Source organism: Poecile atricapillus, chromosome 1 (genome assembly GCF_030490865.1).
Source record: "Poecile atricapillus isolate bPoeAtr1 chromosome 1, bPoeAtr1.hap1, whole genome shotgun sequence".
In the NCBI taxonomy this organism is placed as follows: Eukaryota; Metazoa; Chordata; class Aves; order Passeriformes; family Paridae; genus Poecile; species Poecile atricapillus.
Window position 1 is genome coordinate 132603351 of NC_081249.1, and position 17045 is coordinate 132620395.

The 17045-nt window shown below is 39.1% G+C and overlaps 1 protein-coding gene across 1 annotated transcript in view; it reads right to left on the bottom strand.

The window, feature by feature from the left end:
* Positions 1–6375: 6375 nt before the first annotated feature.
* Positions 6376–17045, bottom strand: part of SERGEF (secretion regulating guanine nucleotide exchange factor) — a 141962-nt gene continuing 131292 nt past the window's right edge. Inside the window, exon 11 of the mRNA XM_058857562.1 lies at positions 6376–8862. Coding sequence (XP_058713545.1) covers positions 8696–8862 — 167 coding nt within the window. The 3' untranslated portion in view covers positions 6376–8695. The remainder of the gene's footprint in view (positions 8863–17045) is intronic.

The following is a 17045-nucleotide window of genomic DNA, read 5'->3' on the forward strand; positions in this document are numbered from 1 at the left end:
CTTTATCCTCACGTGAAGAATTTCAAAAGAGCTGGCAATCTTCTAGGCAAGCTACAGCATCTGCAACTGCTGATGGGAATGGAAATGTAAAGGAATAGTATTCTTAGAGTCTGGAGGAAGTAGAGACTAAACCCAAAAAAACCTCAGAAGAAACACTCGTGGCTCTGGTAAGTGCTAAATTATACACAAAAAAAAACCCAACTGCAGCTGGACCTTGTCACAAAACTCTACTCCAAAAGAAAAACAAGGAAGACCTCAAGCTGTGTTTTAGGAATAGAGGAAAGGCTGATAATCTGAATTTGTACATAATTAGAAAACTCCTTTGTAGTCCTTCATACAGCATTATGTACTTGATTTCGGCTTTAGCGTCTCCCAAAAGCTGTTTTTCTCACAATGTTTCTATCCCATCATTCTCAGAAGATAAATTTCTTACCTCCAGAGGTAAGATCCAGATTCATCCAGGATTTGCTTAATGAACAACTTTTCATTTAATAATGTATTAAGAATCCAGAAATAGATTTATCTGCTGCATTTATTTTACACTGACTCAAGGGCCCAGTGCAAATTCTCCATCACCATAAGGAATACCAACAATTCAGATATGTAAATCTATGAAGACCATGTAGGTCTTCACCTTCCACTGCACTTTTCTTATATCTGAGCCTTTGAGAACAGGCTGTGTACAACTGTCTTTCTGTGCTACTTTTTTACATTCCCCATTCTCATTTTCATTTAGAATCTCCTCTCTGCTCAATCTGATTTGAGGTAACCATCTTCTGGGTGACTTCTATAAACCCTTCAGAAACAGACCCACACTTCCCATCCACCGCCCTTCAGGAGATGCTCAAAAACTTAAGATCTGTTTGACCCCAGAGTTCCCTTTGCACCACAGTGGCAGGACTGACAACACAGGGTGAGAGGGAAACAAGAAAAATGGAAAATCTCAGAAGCTGTTGCATTGAATCCTAAGAGAAATTTACTACATCCTCTCTGCTGCCTTGCAGTTAAGGAGCTTTTGCTTGGGTATTATGATTAAAACATGAATTCCTTCAAGCCTGCCCCCTCTCCCTACAGGAGGTACATATCTTTATTAAAGCATTAAAACCATAAATGTGGGTAGATTCTGACTTCAGGTGTTCAGTAATGCCACCAGCTACTTCTGAGTTCACACCGTTGTAAGTAAGAGCAGAAGTTAGTTTTGCAGTTCAGTGACACTCTGCCTGTTTCCTGCTGGAAATGAACATCTGTGTTTCCTCCTCTGTAAACTCAGCTTTCAGCAGTGAGTTCCCAGCTCTAAACCCCAGTGCTGACTCTCCAACTAAACCCATTGGCAATTAGTGGCTTATGACTTGCTAACATTTATAGCACAGATCAACCATACCTTCTACACATACAGCTTTTCCTCTGACTGCATGAAAAAACTCATTTTTTCTGGACCAATCTGATATGTCTACACAATTGCAATTTCAGACAGAAGAAATTTCTGAGAAGAGGTTTCTGCTTTCTCACTCGAACAAAAAAAACCACCAAAAACCCTAGCTAAAACCACTGTGATAATAGTCAAGTGCAGCAGTCATTAATCTGGATAAAGTGATTTTTCATGTAAATTGCCTCCTCTCTCCCTAATGTTTCAGGGCCAAAAAGAAAATACATCACTGAAACAAATGTCTGCTAGGACAAATGAGATGACTGAAATACAGAAGAGAGCAAGCAGGGCTAAGGCAAGAGCATTCACAAAGGAGCTGAGTACAGAGCTGCTTACAAAAAAGATAACCTGAAGATATTACTCTGTCAGTTTGCATATCCCTTTCATAGTTTTAAAACAAGGCAGCCTACTTCTCTGCTTTCCATATATATCCCGGAAGGAACTTTGCCTCTGAGCTCACACACAAACTACCTTCACTTCATGAAAACATGGTTAAGTTATGCAGGTTCTTTTTAAGTCACTCACTTACTTGAGTCTGGGCATTAAATACCTGTCTGTTCAGGACTTCCAAAGCCTCTGCATTCATCTAGGACTATAAGTGCCAAATTTTTCTCCTAGGGAAATACAAATGATCATTCGCAATCAAGAACAATATTTGAATTAAAACTGAACTGAATGTTAAAAAACAGAGTCAGAACTGCATCTCTTGACTTTCTTTATCTGACAAAGCAAATGCTATAACGAGATACCTTCTTTCCTGCATCAGCCTGGCAAAGCCAGGTTTTCAACTCTCAGCGTTCACTTGGATATTTAAAAAACTTCATGCAACTGCATAGGTCCAAACATCTCCAGGTACCAAAAATTAAAAGCACGTGCCTCTAGGCTTCCCTCTTTTTTCCTGTTGCCCAAGCTAGAGATTCCTTGAGCAGCAAAAAGCAAAATGTTGCATTTGTGTTAGCTCAGCTGTCACTCTGAGGTACCTGCAGTGCCTCTGGACTCGAAGGGCTTAGCAGGGATGACACAGCCTGTGCAGAGGCTGCTGACTGTGAGTCACACCAGCACAACAGCAGACAAGGCTTAAGCCCAGGGAAAGCAGCTCAGCGGGGCCACGCTTTGCTAGGGTGGTGTCAGTGCAAGTGGGTGACTGGAGAAAAGGCAGCAGTAGCTCAGGAGGTGGGAAATGAGAAGGACACAGGATGAGTTTGGAAAATGGGTTATGCAAGCAGGAGAAATGGAAACAGCAATCAGCAGTGAGTGGGAAAGAAGAACAAGGAGAGAGCGAAAGAGTGGCAGTGAGATTTGCCCAAAATAATCATCAGGAACCACTAGCCTACAAGGTAGAGCCTTGGCCTGGGACTCAGGAAATGGGAATTTTATCCTTGACTCCTCTGTGGACATGCTAGGTTACCTTGGTTGGTAGCCAATTTAATTTTTTGTGCATCAGCTTCTATTTCTGTGACATTATCCTCTTTTTAAAGTGTTCTGATGTCAAAAGAGGAAAAAAACATATTTAAGAAGGAATATTTATTATAATCTATCTACTCAGAATTAAGGCACCAGAGGAGAGAAGTGTCTCTTCATTATTTAAAAGATGCCATATTTCCTTCTCTTCAGAAGAACACAATGCCCCTGTAGGAATCCCTTTTCTTTTGTATTTTAAAGCAGAGGATTATTATGGAAAATGATTAAGCACCCACACAGTTAAAATGACAGAACATTTTCATTACTGATTGGCAACTCCTCTGCTGCCCTAATTTAGGTACCACATGCCTTCATGCATTCAAATCAGTAAAAACAAAACAAAAGCTAAACTCACTTGACATTTGCAGCCAAAAACTGAAGTCATGTCAGAACATAAAAAATCTCCCAATTTTTGGGCTTGCTTCTAAATACAAAGAAAAAGTAAAAACATAGTCTGCTAGCAAAGTGTTCACATACACTTAAAAGAACTATGGTGACCAGGGAGCACTGGAACAGTATTGAATTGAAATTCTGAAATTCCACTTACAAAGTCTCGACCCCAAGATCTGAAGACAGATCCTACCCAAGACTGCATAGTATCTGGATAATCAGGTGGTCTACAGGCAAAGCAGCCTGAAAACAGATGAGGAAGTTGGAAATGAATGGAGAGAGAGGCCAGCCAACACGGGAATTTGACTTACACTCCACCCCCTACCAATCTGCAAACCTGTATCTGGAAATGAGACAAAATTCAACATGTCACAAAAAAAAACTCCAGAGAAAATTCTGCAAAATGAATGTCACCCCTGAATTTTCTCATCCTTCAGCCAGGATGAGCTTTTTTATTCATAAAGAACTACTTTGTTGTTCTTGTTTCCAATCAAGATGAAGAATGTGTTCTCCCAATACTCTAAATTTATGCTTCCTCACTCTCCCACAAGGAAACACGTGGTTCATCCAGGCCATGATTCAAATACAGAGACTATTTTCACTGCTAAATGTTTTCAGTCACTCTATTTTGATGTTTTACAGAGGCACTGATGAGTAAAAACTGCTGCTGCATTAAAAACAGGTGAATGCTGAGACAACCGGCTGATGAACCTGAATGAAATGCACAAATAGCTCAAGAATGTGCCTTCAGTCCTTGAACACCCAAATGGGTTACAAAATAACAATGGCTTTACACATGCAGTTCCTCCAAATTAACTTCAAAGGAACATATGATACAGACCTACATCTTCAGTTATATTCACCCAGTAGAAGGACATTTCCATTAAAGCAAAGCATTTAAATTCAAGGCTATTATTTCTAACATGGAGCAAAACATGCAGATCAGCATTTACTAGGAAATAAGAACAACACAAAAGCTAAAGGGAAAGAACAAACCATATACTACCTCTTTTTTTCTTGTGTATCAAGATATTGATATGTAAAAATTTAAAGTGGCCAATTATTTTTGTGTCAGCTGGAGTTGTCAGCAAATTCCATGTAAGCACCACTTTTCTACTGTGCACATTTTGAACCACAATCAAAACCACACAAGATGTGTCTCTACCCCAGGCTGTATCCATTCCAAGCCCCTGGAATTTTTAGCTAAATGGCGTAAACAGAACTCAAATACTGATAAAAAGTTCTGGAGTCCTTTTCAATAAAATACCTAGTTAAAAGAAAAAGCTCAACACTTACCATGCACCATAAAAATAACAAAATTGCTCAGAGTGACCAAGATCTGTTATCATCTTGATTTCTAACACAAGGGAAAAGGAACTGGAAGTCCCAAAATTATTTAAGTCTTGTTTAAATCAGATCCAGAGTTCATGGAATCAAATGGAAAAATAGTAAGTACTTGGTTAAATGCTGGACTAGATCAGAGGCCTGATCAAAATATTTCTGAGCCTGCAAGGTGAAGACAGATGTTGCTGTTTTGGCTGAGGAGAAGTGGAAACTTCAAGATGTGCTATGAATGAGAAAAAACCTAAACATTGCAGGTCAACAACTCACATTATTATAAATAAACAGTGGAAGAGGGAGAACAATAATATCCATGAAACAGAATAGTTTGTCTCTCATCTCACTCCCACCACACCGGCAGGCTGGAGTGCTGCTATGCCGTAAGATTATTCAGTCCTCAGGAGCTGTATCTTGGCTCTGTCCTCCCCCTCCTTTTCCCTATGCTTTAGCTGTCTGTATCAGGCTCTCTATTGCCATTCATTTAAATATTTTTCCATGGCCACCTTTCTCTTGTACATTCAAACATCTCCTTCATCAGTTGTCCCTCCCCATCTCTTAAGTCTCACGACTCAAAACATGCCATAAAAAGCACAATCAAATCACCTTCTCTCACCTGACCCACAAATTTTCTGTGCTGAAAACATGTAGCTGAGCAAAAGCTCCTGCCACTCATTTAGAAGTGACCTTTGTGGTGACTGCAGATGGCAAGACTAGTTAAACACCAAAAGGACTGCCAACATGCAGATAGAGAACTCAGTGTCATATAAGAAGTGGTGACTGGGCAAACCATCTTCCATCTTTCAAATGAACACACTTCAAATACAGGGCCTGGCATGCTGAGCATAAAAGCATCAAGTAACTCAGAATGCCACACCAAGTCGAATGACATCAGTAACCACCAAGTGGCCCAGACAAATACCCCAAGAGACAGAAACTTCTGACACAACACACACATCATCCTACCAACATCCTTTGAAATGGAGCAGGAGTGTCTTGCGCAGGTGCACATGGAGGCTGCGTGAGTAACAGCTGCAGATCTCTTAGGACTTCAGATAACAGAAAGGCACACAACAGCTTTCTTCTCCTTCTCCCCCTCCACCCAAAGGCCTGAAAGTTCTCTGGACTGAAGGTCAACTGTTCACAACTTGTTCTCCCTCATGAATGTCAGCTCACTGGCAGGTTTACTTATCTTCAGAAAACAGGAGGGGAGAGCAGCTGCACAGACACTTGCTTAACTTGTTCCAGTGTCTTTTTGTAAATATATACATATATATATATAAAATAAACTTTGACAGTTTATTTCCACTTGAACCTGAATGTTTATTTAACAGGCTTCTTGCTTTGTTTATCACAGAAGACCTGTTAAAGAACTCCATGAACCACAGCACACTGTGTCTGCATTTTGCCTTGCAGAGACTGACCTTCTCCGTGAGGATTATCAATAGGCAAGAGCCATAAACTCTTAACATCAGCATGGAAAGTTGTCTTCTTCCACTTGATTAGGAACTTTTCACTGTGTGTTCCCTTCCTCACAGAGAAAGCCATAGCTGATTCTGTACAGTGCTTTATTCTGCAAACAAAGCCACTGACATACAAAACAGGGCATTCACACCTAAAAGAATGAGCACCAACTTGGTTTTGACATTCAGCCATGTACCTTCTACAATGAATTCTATTCACTCTGTACTACAGCAGCACCTAGAAGCCCTGACTGATGACAAAGCACTCACTACGTCAAGAAAAGTCATTACTTCCCAAAGTCTTCAACCTACATAGGCACAACAAAGGAGAGAAAAACGCAGTTCTTGCCTTTCAAAGATGAAGATCAGATGCAGATATGAAACACCAGATCAAGACCAGGAACAAACTGATGTACTCCTTTCTTTCTTCACCTTATCATCCAAAATCATTCTTTGTGTTCCAAAAGTGTGTTCGTGTTACAGGCATGAAAAATTGAAAACAATTTCAAATATGCAATTCACATTTATTTGTTACATAATTTGTTGGACTCCTCTGCAATGAACTGCAGCAACAGCACACACAGTCAAAACATGTCCAGTCCAGTAAACCTCGTGTAAGGCACATATTGGCTGTGATTAATCAAGGAACAGATTATTTAGAGGAGATGATTACTGAAGCAAGAGAACACATTTATTTGGTACACAGATTTTGCAGAAATCACAATAGAAATCTCAGACAGGACTGTCAAAGAAAGCACGAGAAGCTGTTCAGTGCACAGAATAGAGAAGCTTTGGTATCCAGAAAGTGGCATTTAGAACAGTCAATAAATATCAACTTATATAATTAAAAGTGCAAGAAGTCACAGCCTGGAATTCTTCATTGCCATGAAGAACCACATGAAGAACCACAGCTAAGACATGGAATAAAAAAAAAGCATTTTACAATAGAAATCTTAATTCTACATATTTTGCAAAGTACTCATTATTCTTTTAGTATCTGTAATAGTTAAAATCAGCTTTGTAGTCTACTCAATTTTCTCATATATTGAATAGAAAAATAAAATACTCTTGAAACTGAAGCCAAGAACTATAACTGTTGTAAAACCAAGGGTGAAAAAACCCATGCAGACCCATATTATCATATTATTTCTTTCCCTTCATGTGTAAGCTGATACATCATTAGAAGGTCTTCATGTCCTATTTCCTAAGAACTTTTCTCTGAGCATTTTGTAATTCTGTAATGCTTCTTCCCTGGCAAGCCTACTTTAAAAATTAAACCACTGTTTAGCAACAGTAGGTCTCATTAAAAGGTGCATTTACTACACAGTAGAATCCTCTATATTTAGAACTTGAATATGTTGAATACCAGAGCAAATATAAGTATTGTGAGTGGTAAACATCCAGTTTAATGGCATCCACTGTATTTGTATGGAAAAAAATAGTTTTATAAATAGCTTCCAAAATTTTGCTCAACATAGGCAGCTAATAATAATTATATTATTGGCTCTTAATATCCAAAGGCATCTCATTTCACACTTTTTTCTTTCTCCTATCAAAACACGATAGGCCTACGTTCTCTGCTAAGCCCCCACCTGGAACAAGTACTGTGGGCAGGCTGTGAACAGCAACTCAGTTGGGCTGCAAAACAGAAGAGAACCTGAAATTACCAGGAGCATTCTGCTCTGCCTTTTAGGCTGGAGAACTTCTAAAATCTTGATTTTAATGTCTTCCTATTCCTATTCCAAAGCAGATAAAACCACAGGAGCTACATTGGCTCAAGCTGTCCTCAACAGCTACAACTGATTTATGCCTTTTGATAAGAACTTTTTGACTGTTTCTAAGAGCTCTTAGAAGTTTTCCTTCCCTGAGCAGTAGCTTCAAAAACTTCAGGTTTGGTTTGCAAGTTAATGATAATTCATGCAGATCTGCATCCCTGTAAATCTATAATAAACTGATGTCTGGCACAGAACATAATCCATGAAAAATACCACTCCTTTCACAGTTCAATCCAGACAAAGCTAGTTCAAAAGGGCCTCATTTTCGCCTTTTGCCAGCCTTCTAAATTACATTGCTTTTTTTTTTTCTTTTAATCTTAATCTTCTGCTTAAAATGTGTGTATGCATCTAGTCACATTCACTGGCATTTCTTTCTGACACAAACAATTTTCTGAGCTGCTGGGCGCTCACAATCACAGTAGAAGTTGGCAGGCACAACATATCATGATGTAAAGATACAATAACAGAAACTACCTTCTCAGACCATGTCTTCAGACTGAATTTATACACCAATAAGCTGTTCAGCAGTTTGTTTCTTCCTCAACGACGTCTCAGAAGAACAAGAAAAAGTAAATCCGTTTTCAGTTGCATTCCATCAAATCAGAATGTCTGTAATTCTATCTGTGGGTAAGAAAGTCAATTCCTGTGGCAAGAACCCAGGAAACAATTTTTTAAATATGACAGCTTTTCATGCATAGTCGTTCCTTTTGGATTTAGGAAAAATATCTGCAGTTTCCAGCTCCTGTGTTAATCATGGGCAGTTCTCCTGTAGCACCTCTGAGCTACACAATCCAAAGATGTCCATCCACATGCATGATGTTATGATTCCAGGTGTGCTGGGTCTAGTGAGGAATTTGACAGAGGGCCATGGAGTGTCCTGCCCCACATCCAATTAAGATCTGTTTTGCACAGCCAAGAGCTTCGACTGGCTTTGGGACATGAACATTTGTTTCTGTGCCATCACCACACATGCCATGTTCATTCCATCCCCAAGAGAAGCACTGGCCACCTGAAAGAGAGGACAGAAAATACAGAATAAAGGCCACAGAAACACAACAGCTTTGCTTAGCTTTGAGAAGCAGATTTAGCGAGTCATTTTCTATTTAGATTCTACGAAATTCTGCTAAGGTGGGAAAAATGTTCTGGTTTTCTTGAAAATGTAAATAAACCCAAATGACTCCATCCTGTTACATATCATTAGCAACAGAAGAGAGATCAAAATAACAATTTAAAATCACTTAGTAAATACATAGTTCAGTATTTATGTGGAGCACACAGAAATCTCTCTGCATTTTAAGAGCCCTCCCTGAAATTATGTAGAATCTCTGTCTTTCAAGTTTCCCCTAGTAAGCAGAAGTATGATAAATCAGGAGCAGTGACTTGATTCATTCACAACATGATCTGCAGGACTGGGGAACACAGAGCCACAGTTCAGCCAAATTGCATTTCATTTCTAGCTCCAAATTCACATGTCACCTTTTCCATTTAAATAAAAGTCTTCAACAGCCTGCTCTATTCTTATTCATCCTACCTCTTCTGCTTGCTTTGACATCATTTCACTTCTTTTATTATTCTTATTTTCCCTCATTATTATTTATTTTTGTAAGATCTACTCTTTCATATCCCAAATAATAATTCATGTATTATTATTACCCCATAGTACTCTTTTTTGAAGCACAAGATGCAAATTTTGTTCTATAAATGGCTGGCATAATAAAAAATCCACCAAAACCTCCTTATTCTGAGCTACAAGTACTATTTCTTCTCTATTTTCTATTCTTTATTTGGCTGCCAGAGACTGTGTCTGTCACTTTCTGTACTAAAAAAAAAAGCCATCCTGCCATATAATCATGTTTGTGATGCTATCATTATTTTTGAAAAGCAGCAGGTATTAACAGCAGGAAGTAGCATTCTGGATTCCAAATAATGAGAAGAAAAGTGCCAAAATTCACAAATTCTAATCCCAGTCACGATTTTACTTTTCAAAATTAAGAAACAAATTCATTGCAAAGCTAGCAGGGCCATCTTCCCTGCAAATCCTGCAACATTTCACTGTCCTCCGCTCTCTTTACATTTATTAGTATATTGAAGTTCCCCTCTTCTGCAATGAAGTATAAGCATTACTCAGGCCAGATGTAACTAAGCAATGATATCTCATTTTCCTGGCAACCTTTAAGGCAGTGGAACACAACAAAGCACCACCAGAACATCACAGTAGCCAAGGCACATCTCTCTCTCTTCTCTGATACAGAAGTTCTGTCACTCTTATCTCAGGAGGCACCAGATGTTCTCATGATTGTGCATGTACAATATTGACAGCCCAACCTACATCCCAAATGCACTCACATGAGCTGCCAAAAAGTGCCAAAATCTGAGTGGGCTATATAAGCCATTTAAGTATCAATAGCATCCTACAGCCTAATAAGATTTTGCTTTTTGGTAAGGTTCCAGGTAAAGATGTTTATGTAAATATTAAAAAGCAGAAAAAGGACACCTTAAGCCCATAACGGAGACACATCTCAGACTAATCATTCAAGGAAGCTGCACTTAAGAAAAGACATTTTTTGGCACAGTTAATATGTGAAGCCTGCAGAATGAGCCAAGCTTACAAATACAATGAAAAGAGTATGCAACATGCCCTAACCTTAAGATCACTGTGGTAAACTTTTTGTTACTAGACACCACCAATTACTACAACAATTTACATGCATCTATGAAGACTCACTACATCTGTTTAAAGGGTTTCTTATTTCTTTTTTCATCCTGTCCCATCAGGACAAGAGAGAGGAAACCAGAAATTTCCTGGTCACTTTGTATTACAAATTGCCCAGTGGAACATGAATGGTATAATAAATAGTCAAAGAAACAATGCACTAGGCCATTAACCTCTCAAATTGATAAACATATCCAGTGAAACATCTTTTGAGAAAACATCATAGAAAAATTTACAAGCTAGGAACCCTCCCAGACAAGAACATCTTCCCTAAAATAAGGATTGTGGAGTCTTTTCCAGCCTTTACTTCTCCAAGCATGTTGAAAAGCCACCAAAATATATTTTTCTACATGAGTCTAATGATCTCTAAGGTTACTGAAATGGGACAAGAGTGAAAACTGGCAAAAGAAAAATAGAAAGTAAGTAGGATTTATGAATGGTCTTACACAAAAATGGCTTTTACATCCATGGAGAGCTGGCAGAAATCTGAAGAGAAAAAAGGCAGCTTACACATATGGAATGACAGGCCACAGAAATGTTTCTCATCACCATCAAGTCAGAATCAGGAAAGCTAAAAGGGAGAGAATTTTTGCTGTGAAAATGAAAGGTGTAACTGTACCACATCTGCCTGTAGAATATTCAGTGAAAGGTTTGTACATAGAAATAGCCAAATGCTTGACTTGTGTCAGAGAAAGAAGAACTTGCAGAAAACACACCAAGTCCATTTTTTGGGCAGTAACATATTAACAAAACTTGGAGGAGAGCTGAGCAAAATAAGTGTGGTGAAGGTGGCCAAGAGGGAACAGCTATGTGAATCACTGGCACAGAAGTCGGTGAAGATTGAAGGTAATGAAGAATCTCCTTAAAAAATGGCATAAAAGGAATATTGGCAGAGTTAAAGGCAGACACTAAAATGAACTGATGGCTAGCCTCTGGACAAAGGGTACCATTTAATGGTTCTTTCCTTTTCTTACGTTCTCTTCCCTTTTTGTTTTTTTTTTTTCTTCTTTTCTTTCTGATCGCTGTTATTCTCAGTTTATTGCTGATAAAAACATAGAACCAGCATACCTACATTCCTTCACAAGAAAATTCCATATCTATGTCTGTGCCACACCTTCCCAGGATGGAAGGGCATTAGAATGATGTGTATTAGCACAGCTACAAGTTGCTTCTAACAAAATTTAGAACAAGCACTGTAACATGTTCTTAAACCAAAAGATTTGTGTTTGATGAAGTGAGGGAAGGTTACTCCATGTTACTGGTTAAGTGAAACTGCATAAGATGTTGCATTTACTTGTCTCTTTTAAAACAGAAGTACTCAAAGTACAAATCAAACACACAGAACTCACATGGCAACACAACAGAATCCCTGGGTTTTCAGTTTCAGGGAATTTCAGCTGCATTCACAGTCACACTAATCAAAGTTTAGAGTAATGCTATGCAGGATTTTTCCCAAAACATTAAGTATACAAGACATAGGGACAACAAAATTCTTAACAAATCTGTTTTGGTCAAACAACACAAGAAGTGGCTACTGCTCTCTTTCTGTCTGCAATAATTATCCAGGCTTTTCTCCAGGTAACTGAAGTGACAACAGCAATCTAGAGGTTCATTAAACTGGAGAAACTATTTCTAGGTAAAATAAATCTGCATCAGATTGGAAAGAATTCTGGAGAAAGAAGAGAATTTAGAGCTGCTCCTTACTGCTGAGTGGAATCTTCAGATGGAAGAACTGATGTTCTCAAATAAGGTGCTCTGGGTGAGATTCACTGGATTTAACTTCAGCCATCTAAAAAATCAAGCAACTTAGCTACAGATCATTATCCTCTGTATTCCTCTAACGCCAATGGAGACACCTGCATCTCTCCAGCAGAGCAAGAGATTCATCTTATCTAAACACCGGTGTGAAAATCAAGCCTGTCTCACTTTGGTGATGATGAAGGGAGACCAAGTGATTGTCCTAGCCTTGGTAATATCAGTTTTATGCAGCTGAAGATAGGTTATATTAAATCACATCTTCACAGTTGGTCTGAAGGCAAAGCAAGAAAAACTGAAAACAAGGAAGCTGCAAATATCACTGCAGCCTAGCTTCAGGCTACAAACAGTCTGCTTCTAAATCAGCATGTGCCCTGGAGGCTTATCACTGAAATCTTCAAAAGCTCCTCTTTTCTGTTTCTCCTCTCCCATTCCTTCCACCAGCAAACAAACAGAAGTTGGCCTTAAAGACAAGCCAAGTATCTTGAAGTCAAGTTATTCAAGAGACAGCTTCACATTTTAGGGAAATGTTAAACTGTTTTAGTACAGCTCTATTATATTGGCTCTGTGCTCTTAGCAATACTCCACAACACTTCAAATTATTATTTCTTTTTGACCTTAAATTAGTGCTACTCTACTCTTTTGTTATAGACCAAGTCACAGGAGGCAGGAGATCAACTCAGATCAAGTCACAACTCTTCAAACAGCATCAGGGCTGGACCACAAACAAAATTTAGGTGTCTTCTAAGACACCTCTTCTTAGACTTCTAAGCTACCTTCCCTTGATTATTTGAAAGCCTTCAAACCTCATAAGGAACAATGTAACACTATACAGAAGGAGATTTAGACTATACTTCTTCCAGGGAGTTGCAAAACACAAATTAATATGTTTTCCTGTTTTTTTCAGGACATCTGGTGGTTCAGGGCTTCACATAAAATAAAATGCAATAAGCATCCCTCTAAAATTTTTGTATTTTTAATAGCAACAGTTCTGCCATTAGTGCAAAAGAGCTGCAATTGTAAATTGTAAGAAACAGGATTGATATCAATTGCTTTCTGCAGAAAAATAAGAAACTGTATTAGTAGTTAAAAGGGAAGTCTAGGCATTGTGCAAAATGTCATTAAAGGCAAAGGTTGGTAAGTGGAACCTACAATAGCATCATCTCAATACACGGTTGTATGGGCAAAACTAGGAAAGAACTATGAGAATTACATTCAGGTTTTACTGTGGAGCCACATTTTCAAGGAGCAAGCTGTTGTGTGCTCCAGACAGCCCATACAATTGCTGCTCGACCCTCAGAAATGTGTGTCTGGCTTTCAAGTAAGCTGGATAAAAATCAGACACGTTACAGTGCTAACACAATATACAGGTAAGAAACACCATACATTTTTGATATTAAGTACAAAGCCATGGTGCTAAAGGCATGCTGATTTCAAAGTTAGCCTCCAGTCAACAACCTGTCCTCACTCCACCTTTACATCATTAGTAGCTCTCTCTCCTCAGGCAGTGGACCTAAACCACTCAGTTCACTCCTCAGCAGTGGTTTTACACAAATGAACAGTCAGCTGACTTCAGGTCAGGCATCTGTGGTTCCTGGCACCTGGAAAGAGCAACTTTCAATGTCCTCAAACAATTCATCACAGCAAACACACGAAGCCTGCACTATGTGGATCTCTCTGACTTGGTGCTCTAAACTAATATCTCATATGAACTATTATTTTTTTTCCCAGCAGAAGCACAGTTTTGCTATAGGACCTTCTCTCTGGCTAGTTTTGTATCTTGTGTAATACAGCAGGGACTTCAAACTGGGTCATGGCCTCTAGGCCAACTGACAGAATATCCAATTATAATCCATAACCACCTACTGAAGAGAGAAAATCAAATTGAGAATACAACATACCTAGTAGGACCTTAGGCAAGTGCAGTACTGCAAAATGCAGCAATAAGGCTACACATCTCCTTTGCAGTTAAATTTCACTTCGGAAAGTCTCATTTCAAGTTTTGTGCTTCGATATCAATGTCTGTCCCACAAACAGCAAATAGAAGAGCAGTATAGAGCACATCTAATCTTTTCTGTTCTCATTTCCACTGCACGTAAATAGTCAAGAGTTAAAAAATGGGAATGGGAAGGAATCATGTTTATGATCATTTCCAAGGGCAATGTAGCACATCTGCCACAGCCTAAAAACTGTCTATGGAGAAGGAGCCCACATCCAGCAACGCAGAGAAGTGGGGAAAGACAAAGTAAGATGTCCCTTAGCAAAAAAAGCCATAGAAGATCTACGCAAACACACTGTGCATTTTCCTGTGCACTGTTTTTAGCATCAGGCAAATAACTGAACCCACCCCTAGAGGAAGTGCTATCTTGCCAAATTACAACGACAATAGAAATTTTGTTCTGTTCTCACAGGGCACTTCAAAGCAGGAGCTCAATGGCTCACTGCACAAATTAATATGTATCTATTTGAAATAATCACTCCACATTACATCAAATAAACAGTTTAGGTTACCATTCATGCTAGTTTATAATAGAATTTATTTTTTCTTTCTCAGTTATGCATAATCATTTTGAACCAAAAAAAAATAAGAGGAAGAAATTCACAAAACAATATCCTAGGATTTAAAAACAACAGACTTGCAACTACAGATTTCTTGGGCTGCTGCACCTGTGTAGTTTTTGTGGTGGAACTGAAGCCCTGTAGGATGGAGATGGTTGCTTTGCTATGTGTCGGTAGCAAGGACAGAAATCTACAGCAAGGACTATCTGTTTGCATTTCTGTTTCCATGGGGAAACATGAAAGGTATTATCTATGTCTAAAGCTCACAGGTGCTGCATGAGGTTTTTGTTTTGGTTTTACTCAAACCTGTTAATTCCTTCCCAACAGGAAAGCATCTCCAACTCAACACAGAACAAAACCTGGGCTCACGACTTTGTGCAAGACTGAACGTAACTGGTCCACTGACAATACACGAGGATTATATCATTCACGAAGCAGCTGCAGTACAGAGAGGATTAAGCATTAAAGATGCTTTTTTCTACACCTGTAGAAGACAAGAAAATCTTTGAATTTTGATCACCTAAGTACAGGACAAAAACACCTGACAGAAATTAATTAATGGAGAGATTTGTCCTGATGCTCTGATCATGGCACTAATGTCTGCTCCATCAGGATATCAGACATGGCAGAGAGTGACATTTTTATACATAACTTACATCCCTGCCTCTCACAGTGACAGGCATTCAATGTGTCACAGTGCTTTAACTTCGTATGACCAGAACTAGACAACCACAGTCTCATCACAGAGCCAGAGACTGCAGTCTCATGACCCTCTGTACTGTGTGAAACAGAACATCCAGAAAAATACCTTATACCTAGTGCTTAGTAAGAGGTCATCCACACAAGGCAGAATGTCAGAGCTCATCTAGAAGAGTGCGAGTCAAGTGTCCCGTGGGACCCCACGGTGCCATGGCCATTTGTGCCCATGAATCCTGGGTAGTAAAGCATTACAATTTCAAATTTACACACACTTCAAACTGACGTAAGTGATGACACAAAGAAAAGGAGGGGACAGCTGTGAGTCATCTGACCTACAATGTTACCTCCAAGACCTAGAACTGAAGGGCTTCTTCAGCACAGGCTTAGGAAAAGTCATAGATGAACGCAGAAGCAAGAATCTGAGAACCCCCTCAAACTGCACTCCAGTCCTACATGTAGCTTTCACAGCACTAAGCAAATCAAAGAGCAGGAGAAAGGACAGTCAGCAGGATGAGCAGGTGCATGCAGGAGAAATGGTGCTTCCTCCTACTTTGCTGGCTGAAGTCAAAAACAAGAGACCCCACGGGGCTCTCAGGAATTCTCTCATCAAGGAAGAACAGCTAGGCTGGAAAAGGATATTTTGGAAATGCTTTGGTGCTTAATGTATTTCATAAGGCAACCCATTGTAGAACACTGGTCTATTTACAAGCATGAGCTTTAAGGCAATCACAGAGACCAGGCTATAGAAGACTGTCAGTCCTTGGCATCTTATAAAAAATACTTATGTTAAAACAAAAGCTGAAGAGATAATCCATATGGTCACATTTACCTACAATTTCTTCTCTTCTGACTGCTATTCTCTTCCTCTGAAGGGCTGTTTGCACTGAACAAAAGTGAGCATTCTGGGATTTATCTCTGAAGGTGTCTGTTTCTGCAGAATACAATTCTCCAACTCAGAACCAAGAACTGAAATGTGCAAACCTTCCACATGGACATTTTATGTAAAATAGCTTTGTGTTTAAATGGGCTTTAATTTGAACTTCTCCCCTTTTGTTTTCCCCTAACAATTTGCAAGGCTGCATTTTGGTCAAGTTTCAAGACACACAATCTGAATGTGCATTACTGTTGAGTGAAGTCTAAAAAAACTGCTTGTTGATATTAAACAAGTGAGGGCTTTTTCCCCCCATGCTTAACAAGTAATCTGAGATCAATTCCAGCAGTCATAAGCTAAAGTGTTAGAAATGCAAAGAGAAAAATCAAGGAAACAAGTGGTGACTGAGTTGCTCAGTTTCCATCTTACTGATTGAACTGGTAGATTTTCTCACAGCTACGCAAACAGCGCCACAGAACAAAAATAGTTGCAGCCCAGCAGTGATGATATCAAGATGCCTTATTTTGCAAAGTTTCAAGTTGTGATCTTGGTGTATTGCAATGGCTCAGATGATGGCACCCCTGCAGGTGTCACA